This window comes from Periophthalmus magnuspinnatus, chromosome 16 (assembly GCF_009829125.3).
Source record: "Periophthalmus magnuspinnatus isolate fPerMag1 chromosome 16, fPerMag1.2.pri, whole genome shotgun sequence".
In the NCBI taxonomy this organism is placed as follows: Eukaryota; Metazoa; Chordata; class Actinopteri; order Gobiiformes; family Gobiidae; genus Periophthalmus; species Periophthalmus magnuspinnatus.
This window is the reverse complement of record NC_047141.1, coordinates 11,361,374-11,385,217: the sequence shown is the minus strand read 5'-3', so window position 1 is coordinate 11,385,217 and position 23,844 is coordinate 11,361,374. Positions and strand designations below refer to the sequence as shown.

General features: G+C 40.7%; 2 protein-coding genes across 2 annotated transcripts; both read left to right on the top strand.

The window, feature by feature from the left end:
- The first annotated feature begins 14,395 nt into the window (after positions 1-14,395).
- On the top strand, positions 14,396-18,445 carry LOC129456955 (calcium-dependent protein kinase 1-like). Its single transcript, XM_055228041.1, has 5 exons — positions 14,396-14,455; positions 15,341-15,477; positions 16,057-16,195; positions 17,051-17,158; positions 17,772-18,445. The coding sequence occupies exons 1-5, from the start codon at positions 14,444-14,446 to the stop codon at positions 18,441-18,443; spliced, it is 1,068 nt and encodes a 355-aa protein (XP_055084016.1). The 5' UTR covers positions 14,396-14,443; the 3' UTR covers positions 18,444-18,445.
- Positions 18,446-20,392: 1,947 nt separating this feature from the next.
- On the top strand, positions 20,393-23,811 carry LOC129456897 (receptor-interacting serine/threonine-protein kinase 1-like). The gene is made up of 5 exons (XM_055227783.1): positions 20,393-20,398; positions 21,732-21,874; positions 21,951-22,089; positions 22,179-22,286; positions 23,116-23,811. The coding sequence occupies exons 1-5, from the start codon at positions 20,396-20,398 to the stop codon at positions 23,809-23,811; spliced, it is 1,089 nt and encodes a 362-aa protein (XP_055083758.1). The 5' UTR covers positions 20,393-20,395.
- Positions 23,812-23,844: the final 33 nt, after the last annotated feature.

Genomic DNA, 23,844 nt, shown 5'->3' with positions numbered 1-23,844 from the left:
GCAGACTTGGTCCTCCAGCCTCTTCTTCTGTGTTTTTGTTTCTTCTTCGTGTGACCTCCGCGTTGCCCCGGGTATAAATTCGGGGTTTGACCGTTGCCTCTTCCGTTAATAAATAAAGTATTGGTAAGAGGTCAGTAATCTGTTTTATTCCCATGACTAAAGTGTCCTTTTGTCATTATTTTGCCTTTATTTACACCTGTAATTGTATTTCACTTTCATTTAAATTGATATTGAGCTCTGATGTTGCTCCGTTGTTTTCATTTATTCCCGTGAACAAGTGCGAGGAGATGCTAACTGTCCGTTATCTTCTCCGTCTGGACTGGACCGGTGAACAGCGGCACCTGTTGATCCCATTTTGTACTTTTGAACCAGATTAAACGTAAAGTGCCTCCAAAAATCCCTGCTGTGTCCCGTGACTCCTTACTGCATCACAAACTGCACTAAACAACACAACGCAGAAATCCACCGGTCACACTTAAATATGTGGGAATTCTTCTATTTAATTTGGAAGAATAATAGACCTACATTTTATTAACGCTACTTATTGGGAACGTCAATACAATTAGGCGACTAAATCTGAATTCTGTGAATTATATGTGACAGAGCGCATTGTTTGTAAGAGTTTTCCAACAAAACGAGTAAATGTATGCGTTTTTTTCCTGCATTAGCTGCTTTTTACAAGAGTGAAAGCAGTGCACTCTTAATACAGTTTGACCGAAGCTCCGGAGGACCCGATTGTTGGACGACTCTGGTCCGTGGGGAGTAGGGAGTCTGTACGCCGCGTCTGTGTGTGTAGATGTGTATATATATATATGTGTGTGTGTGTGTGTGTGTGTGGGGGGGGGGTTTGTGGGGGTGTGTGTGTGTGTGTGTTCTGTACGCGTCTGTATGTAGATGTGTATATATGTGTGTGTATGCGTGTGTTGTGTATGCGTGTGTGTGTGTAGGGGTGTGTGTGTGGATGTGTCCACCCCTCACCTCTCTCTTACCCATTGTGTGTGTGTGTGTGTGTGTGTGTGTGTGTTCTGTTTAGATTGAATATCAATAGGCAAATATAACGTTCGAGGTGAGTTTTTCTCAATTGTAGCTACTTCATAACTTTAACAAAATATACCTTGTGAAAACGTAATAACAGAGACAGAGGTAACAATGTCATTTTTACATTCATAGTCTATAAACCAGAGAACACTTATTAGTTGTACATAAAGTGGGATATTGTAGTTTATGATTTGGTATTTGGGAAGGTTCAATTTGATCTTTGGCTAAACCACTTTAATACCAGTAGCGGGCGCTGTTTACCTTCTATGCCGTGCCAGTTTATTTCATTTTATTTTTGTAAGGTATTTTCTAGCAGTACAGCACTACATCAAACGTAGTAAATCAAGCTTGATTTACTAATGCGAAGGTAAATGACACATGCCACCAGGGGGCGCACACCTGAACTCATGAAGATGTTGTGCAGACCTCCCACCCACACACACACCCACACCCCCAAACAAACACACACACACAGGGGGGACTATGGAAACTATGGAATTACTATTAACTAGTCACCTGGCAAATCCACACTAAATACCTTTGTATTTTTAAACAGGATATCGGTCTCTACCTGGCACCACTCCCTTGTTATGTCTCGAGCCAAAAAGTAGGCTACTGTGCAATCAGATTTGTTTATTTTAGTGATGCTTGAAACAAAGTTGCTCATTGGTCACCTATCAATTTGAACACAAGGAAAATTCTCTCACCTCAAAGTTTAGTGTGTTGCTCATTGAAATCCACCAAGACACAGGCAGAAACATGCAAACTCCACACATAAAAGCTCTATGTGCAGTGTACACAAATGCTACAATAGTGACCTCTTAATCATGAAAACCAGGTACTGGAAGTTAATGTATTATTAGTTTGTAACTGTTATATATATTTCACAAGAACTATTCCACTGAACAAAGTGCATTAAACACAAAGGACAAAAACACTCAATTGGCATTTGACAAGAATCACAAAAACAACATGTATGCTTTAAGAATATTATATTATTTGAAAGATTTGAAAGGGGGGTGGGGGGGGGGGGGGTGTCATGTTTTAGTTGATGGGGGAAACCGGAGTACCCGGAGGAAACCCATCCAGACACGGGGAGAAACATGACAAACTCCACACAGGCCTTCCTGTGAGGCATGAGAGTTGCCACCGTGCTGCCCAAACACAAAAACACAAAAACAGAGAAGAGGGGTTGGTCTGGTCTGCTCCAGGAGGAGCCCTCGTCACCACCAGCTCTGTGGGAACAAACACACGACACAAGAAGAGGGGGAGCAGAAAACAAAATATCTTATACCTAACATTTTATTTATATGTTTTTTGTTTGATTGCTTCACACTAAAACACAAGAACTAAACACACACTATTTACATGCTATTTACAACATAAATCACAGAATGATCAGTAATACACACAACACTATACTTAATTTAACATCAGGCATATTTTTGCAGATTTCTTAATTTTTATTTTTTATTTTTTTATTTATTTATTTATTTTTTTTGTTTCACACGGAACACAAGAATCACACTATTTACAACAAAACACTTATGTATATTATGATACAGTGTCATAGTTAGTCAGTCATATGTCATAGTTAGTTGGCATCCGTGGAGTCAGAAATGACAGAAAACGGGACATGGATGATCTGAGGGCCCCTGCAGTAGCAGCCGCAAGCGTAGCAAAGGGAGCAAGGAGAGCCTTAGCAGGAGGAGCAGAGAGGGCCTTAGCAGGAGGAGCAACGCGGGGTTTAGCATAAGGAACAGGGCGGGCCTCACAAAGACGAATACGGAGGGGCTTAGAGGGAGGAGCAGGGAGGGGAATGGAGGGGGCAGCAGGGAAGGGCATGGCAGGGGCAATGGGGGTGGGCATGGCGGGAGCGGACGGGGTGGGCATGGCGGGAGCAGCGGGGAGGGGCGTGGCACAATGAGCAGAGAGGACCATATCACGATGAGCAGAGAGGACCTTAGCACAATGAGCAGAGAAGATCTTAGCATGATGAGCAAGGAGGACCTTAGCAGGAAGAGCAACGGGGGCCTTAGCAAGACGAATACGGAGCAGCTTAGCAAGATGAGCAGGGGGGGGCATCGCAGAAGGAGCAGGGTGGCTCTTAGCATGTGGAGCAACGCGGGCCTCAGCAAGACGTATACGGCGCAGCTTAGCACGAGTAGAGAGGCGCATAGCACGAGCAGCACGGAGGGGCGTAGCCGTAGCGGTGGGAAGGGGCATGGCGGGGGCAGCAGAGGTGGGCATGGCGGGAGCGGCGGGGAGGAGCATAGCAGGACTAACAGGGAAGACCTCAGGAGGGGGAGCAACACGGGGTTTAGCAACATGAATACGGATCACCTGAGCAGCAGGGAGGGGCATAGCACAATGAGCAGAGAGGACCATATCACGATGAGCAGGGAGGACCTTAGCAGGAGGAGCAACGGGGGCCTTAGCAAGACGAATACGGAGCAGCTTAGCAAGATGAGCAGGGAGGGGCATCGCAAAAGGAGCAGGGTGGATCTTAGCATGTGGAGCAACGCGGGCCTCAGCAAGACGTATACGGCGCAGCTTAGCACGAGTAGAGAGGCGCATAGCACGAGCAGCACGGAGGGGCGTAGCCGTAGCGGTGGGAAGGGGCATGGCGGGGGCAGCAGAGGTGGGCATGGCGGGGGTAGCGGGGAGGGTCATAGCGGAAGTGGCGGGTAGGGGCATAGCGAGGGTAGCAAGGAGGGACACGGCGGGGGTAGGCAAGGCGGAGGCGTGTGTGTGTATTTGTGTAAATGTGTATGTCTGTATGTGCAAGAGTGTGTGAGGACTTAGCTCCTGATGTGAGGACGTGTGCAGGAGGTCTGGACGTCCGGAGCAGAGCTGGGCTTTGTCTCACACAGATCTGTGGAGAGAAACATTTGTGTCAGACACTGATGCTACAAACATACAAGAATACAGCAAACCCAACAGAAGGAACCAAAATGACAAAACTGTAGAGACCAAAACGCTTCTCATGTTCGTTTCTAAAATTTCAGTTTATGCCAAAAGCTGAACGCACATGGCAAAACAGCAATTGTTGAGCTCTTTGCATACATGTTAAATTAGAAGATACTGTTTTGTTATGTTTTAATAAACCCAAATGCATGTGAATGTTTTGAAATAATACATTGGTAGTTGGCTTAACCCAGTTATTCTGGCCTCTCAGTGTCTAACATGTCTGCAGTACTAGATCAACAGTGATTTTGATCAACAGTATTTTGATTATTTATCTAACTCTAATGTATTACCCTGAACTAATATAGTGAATTTGTCATGTTTTAGGTCAACTATATTTGCAGAGTGAAGACATGTTACAGTGCTTTTATGCACAGGGGTACCCAGTACCTGCAAAGAAACTGCATTCAGCGCATCCTCACAGCGCTCGCGAGCGGAGCACTGGTTTTGTCACAGGTGCACAATACTGACCTTTGAAGTGAGTAGGTCAAAGTTCACCTTAACTTATCTAAACTTCACGTATAATGAACATATGTTTAAGATATTGTCATTTTTAAATCTATATAAACGCAAGGGTGATTAAAAAAATAGCAACAGAATAAAATAAAATTTTAGATGCAGCTCATTAGTGAGTTGTGCTATTTTTAGAACCGGTCTGTGGGCGACTCATGTGGGGCTTGGGGGCGACATGGCGCCCGCGGGCACAGTGTTGGGGACCCCTGCTCTAAAGTGTCCTGTACAACACTGTATTCTCAGCTGCTGAAAGGCAACAATGCAAAAAGCAGTAGGTGAAAACATATAGTCTTCTGGTAGTCTAAGGTTAAATCCAGAAGGTTAATAGTTTTGTTTTGTTTGTTTTTTTAAAAGATAAAATATTGAATAATGCATAAAAAGTGGTATTTTCAAATGACAGACCACAAAAATAGCACAACGAAATCATATCTTAAAGAGTACTGCAAGAAACACAAATGTTCAAATAATGTAGTACTGTCAACAAAAGCTTGTAATCTTACTCACAGTGAGAAGATAAAGTAGCCAAAACTTTCACTCAAGTAAGAGTACTGTTACTTCAATAATAGGTAAAGTAAAAGTAAAAGTATGCTACTAGAAAAGCACTGTGAAATAACTACCCCGAACGTGAATGTGGAAAGTCACAAACCTCACGTTTTTTTCTCCCAGAAGTCTTGTAGTCTAGAAGTCTAGGTGAAAATGTTCAGAAGTGTAGGTGAAAATGTTCAGAAGTGTAGGTGAAAATGTTCAAAAGTTATCTCTCTTTCCGAAGAAAATGTCGAAAAAAGTTCGTAAAAACAGTTTTCTGGTCGCAGCCGGTTTGCAATGTTTGCATAGATACGAGTGTTAGAAACGCGTGCTTGGCAACAACAACACGCATGTGCGCACTGACGTCAGCACGCGCGCATCTTTGCGTCATCTATAACAGCCTGTAAAATATGATCTAGCGATTTAGCGGTTTTTGTTTTTTTTAACCAAACTAAGATTTCATTTAGTTATCACAGGATTACTGTCACTACTAACTGCTTCTAGTCCACTTTCATCTAGACTACTGCTCTTTGCTCCAGTAGGCCCAAGTGAAAGTGGCGCAGATACATGCCCTAGAATGGAATAAATATAATAAGGATAATAAATAAACATAAATCAGGAATAATAGTACCATAGAGTGAATGATAAGAGGATTAGAGCTGTGACCACTGTTCCCTCTAAACTGCGCGCGTGCGCAATGGCGCACTGCTGACACGGTCTCCTCGCACAGAAAATCTGTGCTGCGCACAAACAAATCGAACCGGAATTGAAAATAAAATAAACACACAACGATTCATTCTGCGCTATTTTTAAATGTGATTCAGTGAGTGTGACCGGGGACGAGCTGCTCCAGCCAATTATGTGATTCACACACGTATTTGCGCAGCTTATCCACGTCATTGACAGGCTCCTCATGTCCCGCTACCAGAGTTTTAGCCGATGTGGAGTGAAGACTCGCTAATGATGCTAATGATGCTAAGTGTTTATCCCCTTAACGTTCCGACGGCCCGCCCTCGGGCGCACTGTTACGCACTGTTTTGCAGCAGTTTTGCGTTTTAAATATGACGAAACGGACAAAACAAAAGAAGTACGCGACCGAGGACACTGTGGATGTTTGTACAAGTTAAACTAGAGGCATCTCGGACCCGGAGCGGTTCGTGGAACCGAGTGAAGATCTCATGGTGGACTCAGGAGCAGAGGACCTTATGTGCTGATGGACTGGATGCTGTTCCTGATCGGTAAGTGTGGTTTATTCTGCTATTGACTTAATTGTGGGTCAAATATATCACGCGTAATCATTAGCACACATTTTGAAGTGTGTGTGTGTTTGTTCACTGTTTGCAGTGTGTGGTTTGTAAATATATATTTATTTTGACCCATACCACTCGTTTTGACTATATTTTATATCCAAATATACAAATACACATTTTATATTGTGTTTTGATATGTTATGTAAATGTACAGTAATAGAGCAGCTGTGCAGATACAGATTCCCCTTAGTGTGTGTTGGTCATTGATACTGTCACTAGTTTATGAGTTGTAAAAATCAAATGATCGTGTCATATACTGAAAAAGAGTTACCGGACTGTCGCTCAGACACAGTAGGACAATCTCACTCAGTGCACAGCAAAAGCTTCACACAATGGCTTATACTCATAAAACAAGTCAGAGCTTTATAATAAAAATGTTAAGTGTGTTTTCAACATTGGAGTTTACAGTTGTCTTGGTTTGGTTGGGAGCTCATGTTTTGCTATAGTTAAAATGAAATATTTATACTTCCAATAGCATTAACATACTACACATATTGTCGACATAAACTTTTCGTCACTTGTAGATTTACTCACAGTGGGAAGAGTAACCAACACTTTTACTCAAGTAAGAGTACTGTTACTTCAATAAAAAATATGACTCAAAAAGGTTACTCAAGTCAATGTAAATGAGTTCTGCCTATATCTGCAAATTAGGGACGAGCAGAACTGTATCAAACATTTAGATACGTTTTCAATTAATTTTTAGTTTTGTTTTATTGCTTTTTTAAACTGTAAATGCTGTGCCCTGTGTAACTGTATCTTGTCTTCATTTGGCAGGCCTTTGTCTCCCTCTCTCTGCTGTTCTGGGTACTGCAGTGCGCGTCTCAACTGTTCACAATCAAGAACAAAATGGCCTGAAGAAACGCCTCAGTTCACCATCTCGAAAATCCACCCACAAAACTTGATAAACCTAGACTGAATGTACACATAAAGAAGCTTAAATCAAAAGTGCTATTTTATTATCCTTATGCATTTGTATGACAGACTTTGACTTCTGTGCTGCTATGGTGCTAAAGATTTTAAACTCTCAAATGCATTTTAAATATTTTATTCCTGAATGTCTTTTTTCATCTCTGATTTAGCTGTAATTATTTTCAAAGCACAATCTAACGACCGTGTAATGTATTGATGCTCAAGCTTCTTTTCTATAGACACACGTCACTTTAATGCCTTATCGCTTTAGTTCACGACTCCCATGTATACCTCTAAGCAGATTACGTCAAAGTATTTCACTACCTGCCTGTAATGCTGAACCAAACTATTTTCCACTATGCAATAAATATAACATAAAAATAACACTAGAACTTATACGTTGTCTTGGTTTGAATTTTATAGTGTTGTATATTAGCAGTGACATTCGATTCAGTAATGGTTAGTAACATAGTAATAGTGATTTGAGACCATTGTGAATGTAACATACTTAGATATGATTTATTTATTTGATTGAAGGAAGAATATGACATTTTTTTGTTTTCAAATATCAAAACAAGATAAACATGATATATAAGATATAGTTTTTACTGATAACAATTATAATGCTGATTTATACTTACCAGAAACATATGTGATAGCTACGTTCTGTTATAATTTGATGTTTGATATAACATTCGAGGTGAGTTTTTCTCAATTGTAGCTACTTCATAACTTCAACAAAATATACCTTGTGAAAACGTAATAACAGAGACAGAGGTAACAATGTCATTTTTACATTCATAGTCTATAAACCAGAGAACACTTATTAGTTGTACATAAAGTGGGATATTGTAGTTTATGATTCGGTATTTGGGAAGGTTCAATTTGATCTGTGGCTAAACCACTTTAATACCAGTAGCGGGCGCTGTTTACCTTCTATGCCGTGCCAGTTTATTTCATTTTATTTTTGTAAGGTATTTTCTAGCAGTACAGCACTACATCAAACTTAGTAAATCAAGCTTGATTTACTAATGTGAAGGTAAATGACACATGCCACCAGGGGGCGCACACCTATGGAATGCACCTGAACTCATGAAGATGTTGTGCAGACCTCCCACCCACACACACACACCCAAACAAACACACACACACACAGGGGGGGACTATGGAAACTATGGAATTACTATTAACTAGTCACCTGGCAAATCCACACTAAATACCTTTGTATTTTTAAACAGGATATCGGTCTCTACCTGGCACCACTCCCTTGTTATGTCTCGAGCCAAACAGTAGGCTACTGTGCAATCAGATTTGTTTATTTTAGTGATGCTTGAAACAAAGTTGCTCATTGGTCACCTATCAATTTGAACACAAGGAAAATTCTCTCACCTCAAAATGTAGTGTGTTGCTCATTGAAACCCACCGAGACACAGGCAGAAACATGCAAACTCCACACATAAAAGCTCTATGTGCAGTGTACACAAATGCTACAATAGTGACCTCTTAATCATGAAAACCAGGTACTGGAAGTTAATGTATTATTAGTTTGTAACTGTTATATATATTTCACAAGAACTATTCCACTGAACAAAGTGCATTGAACACAAAGGACAAAAACACTCAATTGGCATTTGACAAGAATCACAAAAACAACATGTATGCTTTAAGAATATTATATTATTTGAAAGATTTGAAAGGGGGGTGGGGGGGGTGGGGGGGTGTCATGTTTTAGTTGATGGGGGAAACCGGAGTACCCGGAGGAAACCCATCCAGACACGGGGAGAAACATGACAAACTCCACACAGGCCTTCCTGTGAGGCATGAGAGTTGCCACCGTGCTGCCCAAACACAAAAACACAAAAACAGAGAAGAGGGGTTGGTCTGGTCTGCTCCAGGAGGAGCCCTCGTCACCACCAGCTCTGTGGGAACAAACACATGACACAAGAAGAGGGGGAGCAGAAAACAAAATATCTTATACCTAACATTTTATTTATATGTTTTTTGTTTGATTGCTTCACACTAAAACACAAGAACTAAACACACACTATTTACATGCTATTTACAACATAAATCACAGAATGATCAGTAATACACACAACACTATACTTAATTTAACATCAGGCATATTTTTGCAGATTTCTTAATTTTTTATTTTTTTTTTGTTTCACACGGAACACAAGAATCACACTATTTACAACAAAACACTTATGTATATTATGATACAGTGTCATAGTTAGTCAGTCATATGTCATAGTTAGTTGGCATCCGTGGAGTCAGAAATGACAGAAAACGGGACATGGATGATCTGAGGGCCCCTGCAGTAGCAGCCGCAAGCGTAGCAAAGGGAGCAAGGAGAGCCTTAGCAGGAGGAGCAGAGAGGGCCTTAGCAGGAGGAGCAACGCGGGGTTTAGCATAAGGAACAGGGCGGGCCTCACAAAGACGAATACGGAGGGGCTTAGAGGGAGGAGCAGGGAGGGGAATGGAGGGGGCAGCAGGGAAGGGCATGGCAGGGGCAATGGGGGTGGGCATGGCGGGAGCGGACGGGGTGGGCATGGCGGGAGCAGCGGGGAGGGGCGTGGCACAATGAGCAGAGAGGACCATATCACGATGAGCAGAGAGGACCTTAGCACAATGAGCAGAGAAGATCTTAGCATGATGAGCAAGGAGGACCTTAGCAGGAAGAGCAACGGGGGCCTTAGCAAGACGAATACGGAGCAGCTTAGCAAGATGAGCAGGGGGGGGCATCGCAGAAGGAGCAGGGTGGCTCTTAGCATGTGGAGCAACGCGGGCCTCAGCAAGACGTATACGGCGCAGCTTAGCACGAGTAGAGAGGCGCATAGCACGAGCAGCACGGAGGGGCGTAGCCATAGCGGTGGGAAGGGGCATGGCGGGGGCAGCAGAGGTGGGCATGGCGGGAGCGGCGGGGAGGAGCATAGCAGGACTAACAGGGAAGACCTCAGGAGGGGGAGCAACACGGGGTTTAGCAACATGAATACGGATCACCTGAGCAGCAGGGAGGGGCATAGCACAATGAGCAGAGAGGACCATATCACGATGAGCAGAGAGGACCTTAGCACAATGAGCAGAGAATATCTTAGCACGATGAGCAGGGAGGACCTTAGCAGGAGGAGCAACGGGGGCCTTAGCAAGACGAATACGGAGCAGCTTAGCAAGATGAGCAGGGAGGGGCATCGCAAAAGAAGCAGGGTGGATCTTAGCATGTGGAGCAACGCGGGCCTCAGCAAGACGTATACGGCGCAGCTTAGCACGAGTAGAGAGGCGCATAGCACGAGCAGCACGGAGGGGCGTAGCCGTAGCGGTGGGAAGGGGCATGGCGGGGGCAGCAGAGGTGGGCATGGCGGGAGCGGCGGGGAGGAGCATAGCAGGACTAACAGGGAAGACCTCAGGAGGGGGAGCAACACGGGGTTTAGCAACATGAATACGGATCACCTGAGCAGCAGGGAGGGGCATAGCACAATGAGCAGAGAGGACCATATCACGATGAGCAGAGAGGACCTTAGCACGATGAGCAGGGAGGACCTTAGCAGGAGGAGCAACGGGGGCCTTAGCAAGACGAATACGGAGCAGCTTAGCAAGATGAGCAGGGAGGGGCATCGCAAAAGGAGCAGGGTGGATCTTAGCATGTGGAGCAACGCGGGCCTCAGCAAGACGTATACGGCGCAGCTTAGCACGAGTAGAGAGGCGCATAGCACGAGCAGCACGGAGGGGCGTAGCCGTAGCGGTGGGAAGGGGCATGGCGGGGGCAGCAGAGGTGGGCATGGCGGGGGTAGCGGGGAGGGTCATAGCGGAAGTGGCGGGTAGGGGCATAGCGAGGGTAGCAAGGAGGGACACGGCGGGGGTAGGCAAGGCGGAGGCGTGTGTGTGTATTTGTGTAAATGTGTATGTCTGTATGTGCAAGAGTGTGTGAGGACTTAGCTCCTGATGTGAGGACGTGTGCAGGAGGTCTGGACGTCCGGAGCAGAGCTGGGCTTTGTCTCACACAGATCTGTGGAGAGAAACATTTGTGTCAGACACTGATGCTACAAACATACAAGAATACAGCAAACCCAACAGAAGGAACCAAAATGACAAAACTGTAGAGACCAAAACGCTTCTCATGTTCGTTTCTAAAATTTCAGTTTATGCCAAAAGCTGAACGCACATGGCAAAACAGCAATTGTTGAGCTCTTTGCATACATGTTAAATTAGAAGATACTGTTTTGTTATGTTTTAATAAACCCAAATGCATGTGAATGTTTTGAAATAATACATTGGTAGTTGGCTTAACCCAGTTATTCTGGCCTCTCAGTGTCTAACATGTCTGCAGTACTAGATCAACAGTGATTTTGATCAACAGTATTTTGATTATTTATCTAACTCTAATGTATTACCCTGAACTAATATAGTGAATTTGTCATGTTTTAGGTCAACTATATTTGCAGAGTGAAGACATGTTACAGTGCTTTTATGCACAGGGGTACCCAGTACCTGCAAAGAAACTGCATTCAGCGCATCCTCACAGCGCTCGCGAGCGGAGCACTGGTTTTGTCACAGGTGCACAATACTGACCTTTGAAGTGAGTAGGTCAAATTTCACCTTAACTTATCTAAACTTCACGTATAATGAACATATGTTTAAGATATTGTCATTTTTAAATCTATATAAACGCAAGGGTGATTAAAAAAATAGCAACAGAATAAAATAAAATTTTAGATGCAGCTCATTAGTGAGTTGTGCTATTTTTAGAACCGGTCTGTGGGCGACTCATGTGGGGCTTGGGGGCGACATGGCGCCCGCGGGCACAGTGTTGGGGACCCCTGCTCTAAAGTGTCCTGTACAACACTGTATTCTCAGCTGCTGAAAGGCAACAATGCAAAAAGCAGTAGGTGAAAACATATAGTCTTCTGGTAGTCTAAGGTTAAATCCAGAAGGTTAATAGTTTTGTTTTGTTTGTTTTTTTAAAAGATAAAATATTGAATAATGCATAAAAAGTGGTATTTTCAAATGACAGACCACAAAAATAGCACAACGAAATCATATCTTAAAGAGTACTGCAAGAAACACAAATGTTCAAATAATGTAGTACTGTCAACAAAAGCTTGTAATCTTACTCACAGTGAGAAGATAAAGTAGCCAAAACTTTCACTCAAGTAAGAGTACTGTTACTTCAATAATAGGTAAAGTAAAAGTAAAAGTATGCTACTAGAAAAGCACTGTGAAATAACTACCCCGAACGTGAATGTGGAAAGTCACAAACCTCACGTTTTTTTCTCCCAGAAGTCTTGTAGTCTAGAAGTCTAGGTGAAAATGTTCAGAAGTGTAGGTGAAAATGTTCAAAAGTTATCTCTCTTTCCGAAGAAAATGTCGAGTAAAGTTCGTAAAAACAGTTCTCTTGTCGCAGCCGAGGTTTGCAAAGTTTGCATAGATACGCGAATGTTTGAAACGCGCGCTTGGCAACAACACGTACACACGTACGCACGTACGCACTGACGTCAGCACGCGCGCATCTTTGCGTCATCTATAACAGCCTGTCAAATATGATCTAGCGGTTTTTGTTTTTTTTAACCAAACTAAGATTTAATTTAGTTATCACAGGATTACTGTCACTACTAACTGCTTCTAGTCCACTTTCATCTAGACTACTGCTCTTTGCTCCAGTAGGCCCAAGTGAAAGTGGCGCAGATACATGCCCTAGAATGGAATAAATATAATAAGGATAATAAATAAACATAAATCAGGAATAATAGTACCATAGAGTGAATGATAAGAGGATTAGAGCTGTGACCACTGTTCCCTCTAAACTGCGCGCGTGCGCAATGGCGCACTGCTGACACGGTCTCCTCGCACAGAAAATCTGTGCTGCGCACAAAAAAATCGAATCGGAATTGAAAATAAAATAAACACACAACGATTCATTCTGCGCTATTTTTAAATGTGAGTCAGTGAGTGTGACCGGCGACGAGCTGCTCCAGCCAATTATGTGATTCACATACATATTTGCGCAGCTTATCTACGTCATTGACAGGCTCCTCATGTCCCGCTACCAGAGTTTTAGCCGATGTGGCCGATGTGGAGTGAAGACTCGCTAATGATGCTAATGATGCTAAGTGTTTATCCCCTTAACGTTCCGACGGTCCGCCCTCGGGCGCACTGTTACGCACTGTTTTGCAGCAGTTTTACGTTTTAAATATGACGAAACAGACAAAACAAAAGAAGTACGCGACCGAGGACACTGTGGATGTTTGTACAAGTTAAACTAGAGGCATCTCGGACCCGGAGCGGTTCGTGGAACCGAGTGAAGATCTCATGGTGGACTCAGGAGCAGAGAACCTTATGATTGGATGGACTGGAAGCTGTTCCTGGTCGGTAAGCGTGGTTTATTCTGCTATTGACTTAAACAGCTGAATGAGGAGTGCTGGGATCATCTGTGGTGCGCAGTGTTGGGACGTGTACCGGAATACTCGTTTATTTGGTGGTATGCAGAATTGTGCTGAGTGCATGTGGGGTTTTCCATTACCTACATATTTAATTATGTTAGTCTCAGTCGTGAGAGCCTTTGCCGCTGTTTTATGCACATATTTTGTTTGACTTTTCGAGATCATAAGGCTAGCTAGAGGAATGGCGCCAAATGAACTGAGGCTACGGTCAATGTGAAGAGCGACCAGCAGACGGCGCTGTTTCTTCACAAATCACTAGCTGTGCAGGAACGAGCTTTTGTGTAAAAAAAACAAAACACTAATAAAAATAATAATGAATAAATAAATAAAAATAGTAGTAGTAGTAGTAATAATAAATATATTGCCGTAATCATCATAAGTGATATATTATATATATTATATATTAAACTGCTCTATGTTGCAGATGGAGCTAGACTAAGATACTCTGAAACTGTACAGTGCTTTCTGTTGCTGAGAGATCTTTTTTCCTCTCCAAAACGTGAGCAATATCAGCCAAATCTCTTATAATGAATAGCCTAACTTAGGATATACTTTGTTTTTTCTTGCTATCTCCTAAAAATATGCTGTTGGACACCTTTTGTTGCTCAACACTGGAGACTGATACAGATGGGTGCAGGATACTTTCTTTTTGATTAGACGATGGTAGGTGCAGGAGGCTTTAGGTGGTGACTGCAGAAAAGTTGAGTTTTTGTCTTCAGTTGGTCAAAATAAACAAGAATCATGCGAGTCTCGGTAAGTTTTATTTGACTACTTGTTGTAGACTACTTACTATTTGAAACAAGTATCTGTGTACTGTAGAGGAAACATCCACTTCTGTTCATTTTGCTTAGTGTTTAAAGTTTAAAAGCCACTGTAGATCAGAGGGCATAACCCATTTTCCCATATCATACAGAACACATTTAAAATTTAATTAAATTTTTTATTGAAGCAATAATTCTCATTTCTTATTGGCTAATTTCCACCTTCAGTCACTCTGCAGGTTGATGTCAAACTATCTACAGGACAGAGAAAAAACAGTAATAGTCACAGACAGGCAAATTTAACACACCAGCACAATTATACAATTAGAAGAACAGTTCATTAGAAGTTAGAAGTTAAACCAACAACTAAAAATGTTATTTACATGGTGAAATATTTGACCCTCCAACAACCACTGTTCCAAACCTCTAGAATTGTAATCGCAATTAAAGATGCACTTTGTAACTTTTCTGGTGGAGTGTCTATCTCCTTCTTGTCTCCATAGTGATTGTGTTTTTTGCCCAGAGTGTTCCACAGTATGGCATTAAACATTTCCCCATATAGACAAGCAGGAGACCCCACCAGGTAAAATTACAGGTCAGATGTGTGCAGAGGTGATGCTGCTAGAATAGTGGCAGACCCCTCACCTGAAAAGTTCCATAGTACTTCTTTAAAATTTGATTAACTGGACTGCTCAGTGGTTCAATAAATGTGTTACATAAATACAACTACTGGGTATTGTGAATGGGAACAGCCTTAGCACCATATATCAAGAAATAATGAATGTTGTGTCTATAGTGGAAACTTGTTAAGCAGCATTCTTACTGTAAATACGAAACCGATTGTATGTGGCCTTAACACTGTTATTGACTACTTTAGAGAGATGCCTGCTTTCCCAATGTAAAGACTCCAGAGGTGTACAGGGAAGTGCGCGATGGACAGTGGGCTGCGGTCAAGAAGATCCCCGGAGATGAGGTGGGGCGTGATGACATGAACGCCCATTATGAAATTTACAGGTAAACCCAAGCAATAGTACAGTACCAAAACATAACTAAATATCCTGTTTATATCCAGTTTATATCTAACAATACGATATAAAGCTATAGTCAACCAAAGAAATTCTTGTTTGACTAAAGACATATCCTACTGATCAGTTAGTCAATGTTATTACCTCATCAAAAACATACCTGTAGTTGTGTTTTGTTTCATTCACATGTTTGAGAAACACATTATTATTAGTCTGTCTACATCTCCAAAGCTCAAAATGCTCTGTTCCACCTTGTGATGTCATGAAGTGGTAGTTTTCAAGTTAACAGCTACCTCTTGCCTTAAGTTCATAAGAGATTGGCTGAAATTATCCAAATGATTCTAGTGAAGGTGTATGGAGTTTAAAAACAGTGGAGCACTTCCTGTATTATGAAATGACATAACAAGAACTTAAATATGAAGGACAACATTATAACATAGATCAGCAATTAGTGTAATATGGGCCCTTAAGGCGATCCAAATGGTGGTCAAACACAGATTTCACTCTCTCAGTTTAACAAACTATAGTACAAAATTGAACACATAAAACTCTCCTTCTCTATTCACAGAGATGTAGTGGACCATCCAAACGTGGAGAAGATCGTGGCCAGACCATTGAGGCAGTGGGATCAGTGGTGGCACATCCCAATGGAATGGATCTCTGGAGAAAAGTTACACACAGTCATGTTTCATCCAAGAAGCACTCAGGTATGTTCAAATAGAACTGTGGCCCATGACAACTAGAAAATAACACTTATTTGTTTACAGAGTAGAGCATTCTTGTTGGTTTTGTGCAGTCAAACTTTTAAAAACAAAAATCCCAAAACAATAACAAAATATAATAAGTCTATGCTTCCTCTACAGCACACGAATCATTGTTTCAAATCATGATTTCAATTATTTTATGGTCAGTAGCTTACAGTTTTATCTTCAAAAATCCCGGAACTGTCCAAATCCCAGTAGTGAATAAACCTAGTATTCGGATGGACTGTGGAATAGGATTGTTAAAAGTATTGAAAATCAGATACTTGTGAGTTGTCCAAACTAGTATTGGAACATGACATGAGCAAGTATCGATTCACAGGACAGAAATGAACCTGTCCTAAATATCTTTAGAATGATCTTGAGCTGTATCAGAAGAAGTATAGACACATAGACCAGTACAGTATATGCCCATGGACCATGACGAGAAGCACTGTTCTGTTCACTTACCTGCTAGGATTATGAAGTTGGTTTAGAAGAACTGTTCAGGCCTTGAATAGGCATTTAAGGCAATAAAAAATGAAAATTCATGGTAATAAAAAGAAAGCACTATTACTTAATGTGGAAAATTATATTCTATTGTCTAAAAAAGAAAGAGTTTCCATCGTGGTATCAGAATCAGTATTGAATAATTTGTTTCCCCATTGAAAGAAACAAACTTTTCGTACAGAAATGTTGAATCTTGTCATTATTTGCCAGATAAACCTGGTCAACAAATCAGTTAAACAGCAAATTGTATAGAGTTACAGGGATTTCAGAATGTTATGATGTCAGTTCATTCCTGTACATTTCCTCTGACAGATGACTCCACATATCATGAGCAGGATCATAACAGGCATGTGTGAAGGCCTTTTGTTTCTGCACAACAATGACATCACGCACCAAGACATTAACCCCAAAAATGTCATGGTAAGAACGTGGCATTTTGTGTTTTATATGCATTCTCATTTTGACCAATATATCCGGAATTACAAGAGCACATGACAGGTTAGACTATTCATTTCTAAAACATCATTCATATTTTTAACTGCCGTACGGTGGCGAGCACTCACACGTCACAGCAAGAGGTTTACAAGTTCAATTCCCAGGTTTCCCCTATCAAACCAAAACTTCCACTTTGAGCAAAAGTGAAGTTTAAAATTTCAGTTGGACATGGACATCAGATAAGACATACACAGAGGTAACTCCAGTTCTTTTACCTAGCAACCATAATGTAAACAAGCATCCAAAACTTGTCTAAACACACAGTAGTTTTGATTAGACTAATAAAAATAGATGACACCTTTATTTTGTTAAAACAGTGTTTAATCTGTCAGAAAAATTTATTCCTGTGTTTTGTATAGAATTTTCACTGTTGCTGGCATGTTTTCTGTTTTAGAAATCACCGCTACTTCCTGTATTTTGATAAATGAAAAATATTTAGGTACTATTTCACCAAATCAAGTAATAATTAGAAAAAAAAACATGAACACCTGCCATATGCACTTTAAATAAAATATATTTTGTTGTTGTTTTTGTGCAGGTTGAAAAGTTAGATGGCAATGTCCATGCCGTGCTCATCAGTGTGTTCAACCACGACGGCCTTGAAGCTATTAAAAAACAAACAAACAAGGCTTACGCTGCGCCCGAGACACAGAATAATCCCTTTGGAAGAGGAGAGAAATATTCCGATGTATGGGCATTGGGAAAGGTCATTTATGAGCTACTGACTGGCTACGAGAAACCTGTAACAGAAACAGATAGTGAAAACGTATTATATGACCTGAAGGGGTATGTATATAGGGAAGTTGTAGCTGCAATGGTGGAAAGCAATGTAATGCACAGACCCACAATGGAGAGTATCATTGATTACATAAGAGAGGCAGAGTATAAGGTTCAGTCTACCCACTCTCTTTCGGGCCCTAGTGTCCCTTTAAGCAACCCTTTCAATGCTCTACAGTCATTTGATCATCACTTACAAATGCAAATGAATGAAAGTATCAGACATGATCTGCCTCCTGGCTTCAGACTGCCAGACCCACTACCAACCAACAGCACCTTGACATTGAACTATCACAGATATGACAGGATAGGAAGGAGAATAGAATATAAGGGAGAACTGAGGACCACTGTGGATAGGAGGGTAAGGGACGTGTGGTGGACAGTGTGTAAACCCAATGATGTAGAGGATGAGGACAGATGGTGTTTGGAGTGAGGAGCAGTGTCGGGTTTGGAACATTTTTAAATTGAAGTCACATTATTAACTTACTGTATGTAACCTGTGCTCTTACGGTTTTAAAAACAATACTACAATCACAACTGAACACAACTGAAGTGCCTTAACATGCATTTAGAAGACACATACAAGTTTCAGGCTGTGCCTCATGTGAAAGCTCAGAACCTCCTGAATTCACTCACTGGGCTGCAGAGGCTGCACTAGTACTGATTAATGACTGGCTGCAGGTGCTGGGGTTTAGGTAGAGAAGATTTAGATCAGAGAGAATCTTTTTAGGTTTAAACCAACTGAATTTCAACATTGAAACAAGGAACTCAAATGAGGGACTCATATGAGGCTCATTCTCATGAACAAAAACTCCAAAATATAACAAATTATATATTACATATATTTGATTTTAACATGTTTACCTTGTATCTGGGAACACAGTCTAATCAAGTTTATTAAATTTTAAATTAAAATTTTACACACACCTCCTCCACTTTAAACCTTTACAATTGCCTGAGCGGCTGAAGCTCAGGGGCTAGACTCCACCAACCCTGACAAGTCACACCCACCTCTCATAAGTATAAACGAGACCCAAGTTGATCTAATATGACACATTTATGTTTGCTGCTTGTTTTTGCTTCAAGAATGTGTTAATACCAACTTCAAGTCCTACCCGTTCTGCATATCTGACCATATGTTGGCACATTACAGTACATATTACAAACAGTCTGAAAGGTCAATGTGTAATTGTCATTGTTGTGTGATTTCTAAAAGGTAAAATAATCACAATATTTTAATTTTACTTTTACTATAACAGCTTTGAACAGAAAATGTGTATGGGTGCAGGGATATTCAATCTAGATATGTGTGTGTGGGGAATGTTTATGGTTTAGGTTAAGGTTAAGGTTAAGCAAGTAGCGACTATGGTTAAGATAAGGATGAATCTTGAATCAGAATTAATCAGAATGGTTTGTGTATATGTAGGAAAATGTATAGTGAAATGTCAAAAATGCACTTAATTTAAATAACATATAGAATGTAATTGTATTCATAATTATACATCATTCATTGATGTGGTCAAATCTCATATTTCTCATATAAAATAAAATATCAAAATAATGACATCATGTATTTTTAATTTTGATGTGTTTTTTTTAAAGGTGTTTCATCTATTAAAGGGCCTGTATTATGTTATTTTCTGATCTGTTATAATGATTCCTAATCAAAAACATACCTGGAGTTTGATTTTGTTTCATTCACTCATGTTTAACAAAATAATTATGCATATTTCAGAAATCTCTCCCTGTCATCTTGTGAGTTCACGTGGTAATACAGGAAGTGCTTCACTGTTTTTAAACTCCATACGCCTTCACTAAAATCATGGATAATTTCAGCCCTGGAATTGCTTATTTATACTGAACAAAAGGTAAAGGTATAGTGTTAACTTGAAAACTACCACTATATGACATCACATTAGTAGGTATTTTGAGCGTTGGAGATGTAGACAGACTAATAATAAAGGATTATGCAAACATGTGAATCAAACAAAATACAACTTCAGGCATGTTTTTGATGAGGTAACATCATAACATTATAAAGCTCATGAGAATCCATTTTGTGTAATATAGGACTTTAAATAAACTATGTTCATTTAAGTATTTCTCTAAAACTGATCTTGATTCCTTTCTAATAGCTAACAACACTCATATAATGGACAAGTGACAATGCCATATGATGAAAGGTTAAAATACCTTAAATGTTAGTGAGCTCAGGAAGATTAAAACTGGTTTATCAACTTCTACGTATATTACAGTAAGAATAGTTCATTTTGCTTCACAGAACATATGTGAAGAGGTCCATAGTTTCACTTTGTCTTTAAGGTGTGGCCTGAAACATCTGAAGAGAGGATCCTTCTTTCACAGACTGCTAAAAGAAGAGGAAACATGGTGAGTGAGAACAGCACAAATATTTTCCCAGTGCTTCAATATATTATGTCATATTTTTGGACTGTAAAGGTTATTTTGAAAGTAGCACTAGTCTATCTGTGTTTGACTGTAAACAGCTTGTTATGTTTTAAATGTTATTGGTTTGCTGAGAATGTTCCATAGTGTGGTACTAAACCTGTGTAATCTTCAGTTTAACATATCTCCATGGAGACAAGCAGGTGACTAAGATAAACTATGGATTAAATCTGTGGAGAGGCGACCCCGCTCACAGCAAGAATGCATGTTTTTAATGTTTTCTTTTTATTTAGAGATAATCATGTGTTTAAGTTAATGCCATGTTGTGGAACATTAACAAGCAATAACATCCCCATAGTGACACTGAAAAGTTACATAGTGCATTTTTAATACAGAAATTGCTGCAGTCAGTGATTGTAGGTAAGTAGAATTGATATATGCTTATATGACTTTTATATGTATGTTACCTAAAAAATATAACTGCATCACTAAGAATAAAATGAACAAAATCAACAGCAAATGCAAAGCCCATGACGGCATGGTAAAGGTTGTGGTACAATGATGTGTCAGTATTAAAATAGCAGTTGCAATGATGTTTATAGACTTCCAAACTTCTTGGTGAAGGAGCATATGGAAATGCCTAAAAAGAGAACATGGTGCGGTGGTATTTGTCCATAGAAAACAAACTTAAACTAACTTAAATCTAAACCACTGATGCTCTGTCCAGGTCAGGATTTACACAGTAAAACTAAACAACTGACCAAACAAAAAAGATGCATTTAAGATGATTTATTTACACATTAGCAGCAAACTTACAAGAAACATTTCTCCTGCAACCTCTGTGTTCAGGCTGGTAAAAAGTGCCCACAATGCCTTGCTGCAACCTCCCACCTTGATCCTTTATGTAATTTAAACCCTGTCACCAAAGAGAAGGCAAACTAAACAGTTACCAAATTAAATGAGCAAAAATAATGTAAACAATAAATCATTAATACAAGCAAAATAAAAAAAAAACTGTAACCAAGATTTTACTTGAGCAAAAAGAAATTATAAAAACTTAATTGGCAAAAATATATTTTAACTGCACAAATAGCTCCAATACATGGTAAGTGAGGCTAAAATATATAAATAAAGGACTGGGTTGTCAAGATACATTCATTTACTGAAGACAAAGTTCTCAAGTCCGTTATGACATATGTCAAAACCTGATCTCGACAGATCTTAGAAGCCGAACGAGGCAGGGTTTCTTCTTTGTGTCTTATATGACATAATAATACAAGTGGGCAGTTTTCAACAACATTGTTACACTTTGGCTTAGGTTTCCATATATCTTGGTGGAGGTGCATTCGGAAAGGTCTACAAAGAGTGGTTTGGTGGACAGTGGTGTGCAGTGAAGAAAGTTCCAGATGATCCCTGTTGCATTACAGATGATCTCCTGCTCAGGGAGTATAATATCTACTGGTGAGACATGCCACCTAACGACATACACAGACACACAGAGACAACATTACTTATTTTCTTGTCTTACTAAAAACAGTGAAGTCAACCACCCAAATGTAGTGAAGCTTGTGGGCATGATATATAAAGAAGGAGGACGGTGGTGTATCCCAATGGAGCTGATCGAAGGACAGACTCTGAAGAATGTCATGTTCCATCCCATGAGAAACAACTTTCAGGTGTGTCATTTGATATTATCAGTACAGGGGGGTATGCTATACACCAGTACTTTATGTGTATGTAATAAGTTATTTCTTTCTCCTCTCAGATCACTCTGCCTATCAAAAGCAAGATCATCACGGGAATGTGTGAAGGTCTGCTGTATCTACATAATAAAGATATTGTGCACCGAGACCTGAAGCCAGATAATATCATGGTAAGTATGTGGCTATGCACTGCAAGTTTTGAGATATTTAGATGAACTGAAGATTTTCCAAACAGTGTCCTCAGATATGAGCCAGACAGGTTCAAATCAAATATAATCTTTACAAGCAAGAAATGTAATGCTGGTTTATTGGACATGAAGGCCATATTGTTTAGTTATAATTAGTATTTTTGAATCCTAAGATGATTATCCATTCAGAAAACAGAATGAGCGTCACATGAGTCACTCATTTGGGTTGCCAGTTTCAATGCTGAAATCCAGCTGGTTTAAACCTAAAAGGTCCCTCTCTGATCTGAATTGTCACTACCTAAACCTCAGCACCTGCAGCTAATCCTTGATCAGTGCTAGTGCAGCCTCTGCAGCTCAGGGAGTGAGTTCTGAGCTTTCACATGAGGCATGCCACATGGTCATTTACATATGAGAAAACCTGTAAGAGTGCAGGTTACATACAGTTCCTTTAATGCAGGGGTGTCCAAACTATGGCCTGGCCGTCATACCATTTTTGCTTCTGGTGAATTGGCCCGCATTATCCTTGGAAGCACTTTATACTGCTAGTTTTAAATTGTCTACCATTGTAACTTAAATATCTAACAATTTTGAGACAGGCCTGATATTAAGGACCTTAGATGAAGACTTCCATTAGCTATAAAAGCTATAGCCCATTAGTCTATGGCTCTCTACGTGACCTATGTTTCAATATGCGGCCCTCCATAAAAACCATGTGGACACCCCTGCTTTAATGTATTGACAAGTCAACAGAAATAAAGTGATCTGGTGTCGATTAAGATTTGACATGCTTCCTCCTTTTTCCCCCTCTCAGGTTGAAGATTATACTTTCCGTCCTGTTATCATTGATTTAGGTTTAGCAAAATTTCAGTATGGTGACTTTTATTCTGGACAAATTAAGGGGAATCGTCTTTATGCTCCTCCCGAGATCAACAACCAACCTCATGCCAAGCGTAATCAGAAGTCAGATGTTTGGGCCATGGGGAAAATCATCGCAGAGCTTCTGGTTGGATATCAGATTCCTCATGATAACCCTGCTCACTACCAGGTCCTTTTGAAAGACTACTCTGGATACTGTGAAGTGGTCACTCAGATGATAGATAGCAGTCCTACACCGAGAGCGACAATGAACCAAGTCATTGGTCGGATCAGAGAAGCAGAGGGACAGATAGAAGATGATGAGCCATTAGTTCTGGTTCCTAGGCCATCACGGTTCCCTCTCCAGCCTCAGCACCATCTCCCTGGACCTGCTGGTGTTTCATCCATGGAGCTTTTTAGGGATCTGCTACCTTTGCATTCTGAACTACCTCCAAATTTCACCTTACCAAACCCACTGCCCCCTAACCACACCATCACATTAAACTACATAACAAGAGATAGCAATGGAGGAGGGTTAATACAGATCAAAGGGGAAATTCGGACCAGAGATGGCAAGGTATATCACGATGGATGGATGAAATGTGCCCCAGATGCTTTAGAAATGAACCGCTCACCTAGGTTTTTGAAATGATCCTTGAGTTTTTGCCAAGTTGGTAGAGTGCTC

Excerpts from the sequence above, each read along its gene's own strand:
- LOC129456955 (XM_055228041.1), top strand. Across the intron at positions 16,196-17,050 it reads TTCATCCAAGAAGCACTCAG|ATGACTCCACATATCATGAG; the intron begins GTATGTTCAAAT and ends TTCCTCTGACAG. Across the intron at positions 17,159-17,771 it reads TTAACCCCAAAAATGTCATG|GTTGAAAAGTTAGATGGCAA; the intron begins GTAAGAACGTGG and ends GTTTTTGTGCAG.
- LOC129456897 (XM_055227783.1), top strand. Across the intron at positions 21,875-21,950 it reads AGGGAGTATAATATCTACTG|TGAAGTCAACCACCCAAATG; the intron begins GTGAGACATGCC and ends TACTAAAAACAG. Across the intron at positions 22,287-23,115 it reads TGAAGCCAGATAATATCATG|GTTGAAGATTATACTTTCCG; the intron begins GTAAGTATGTGG and ends TCCCCCTCTCAG.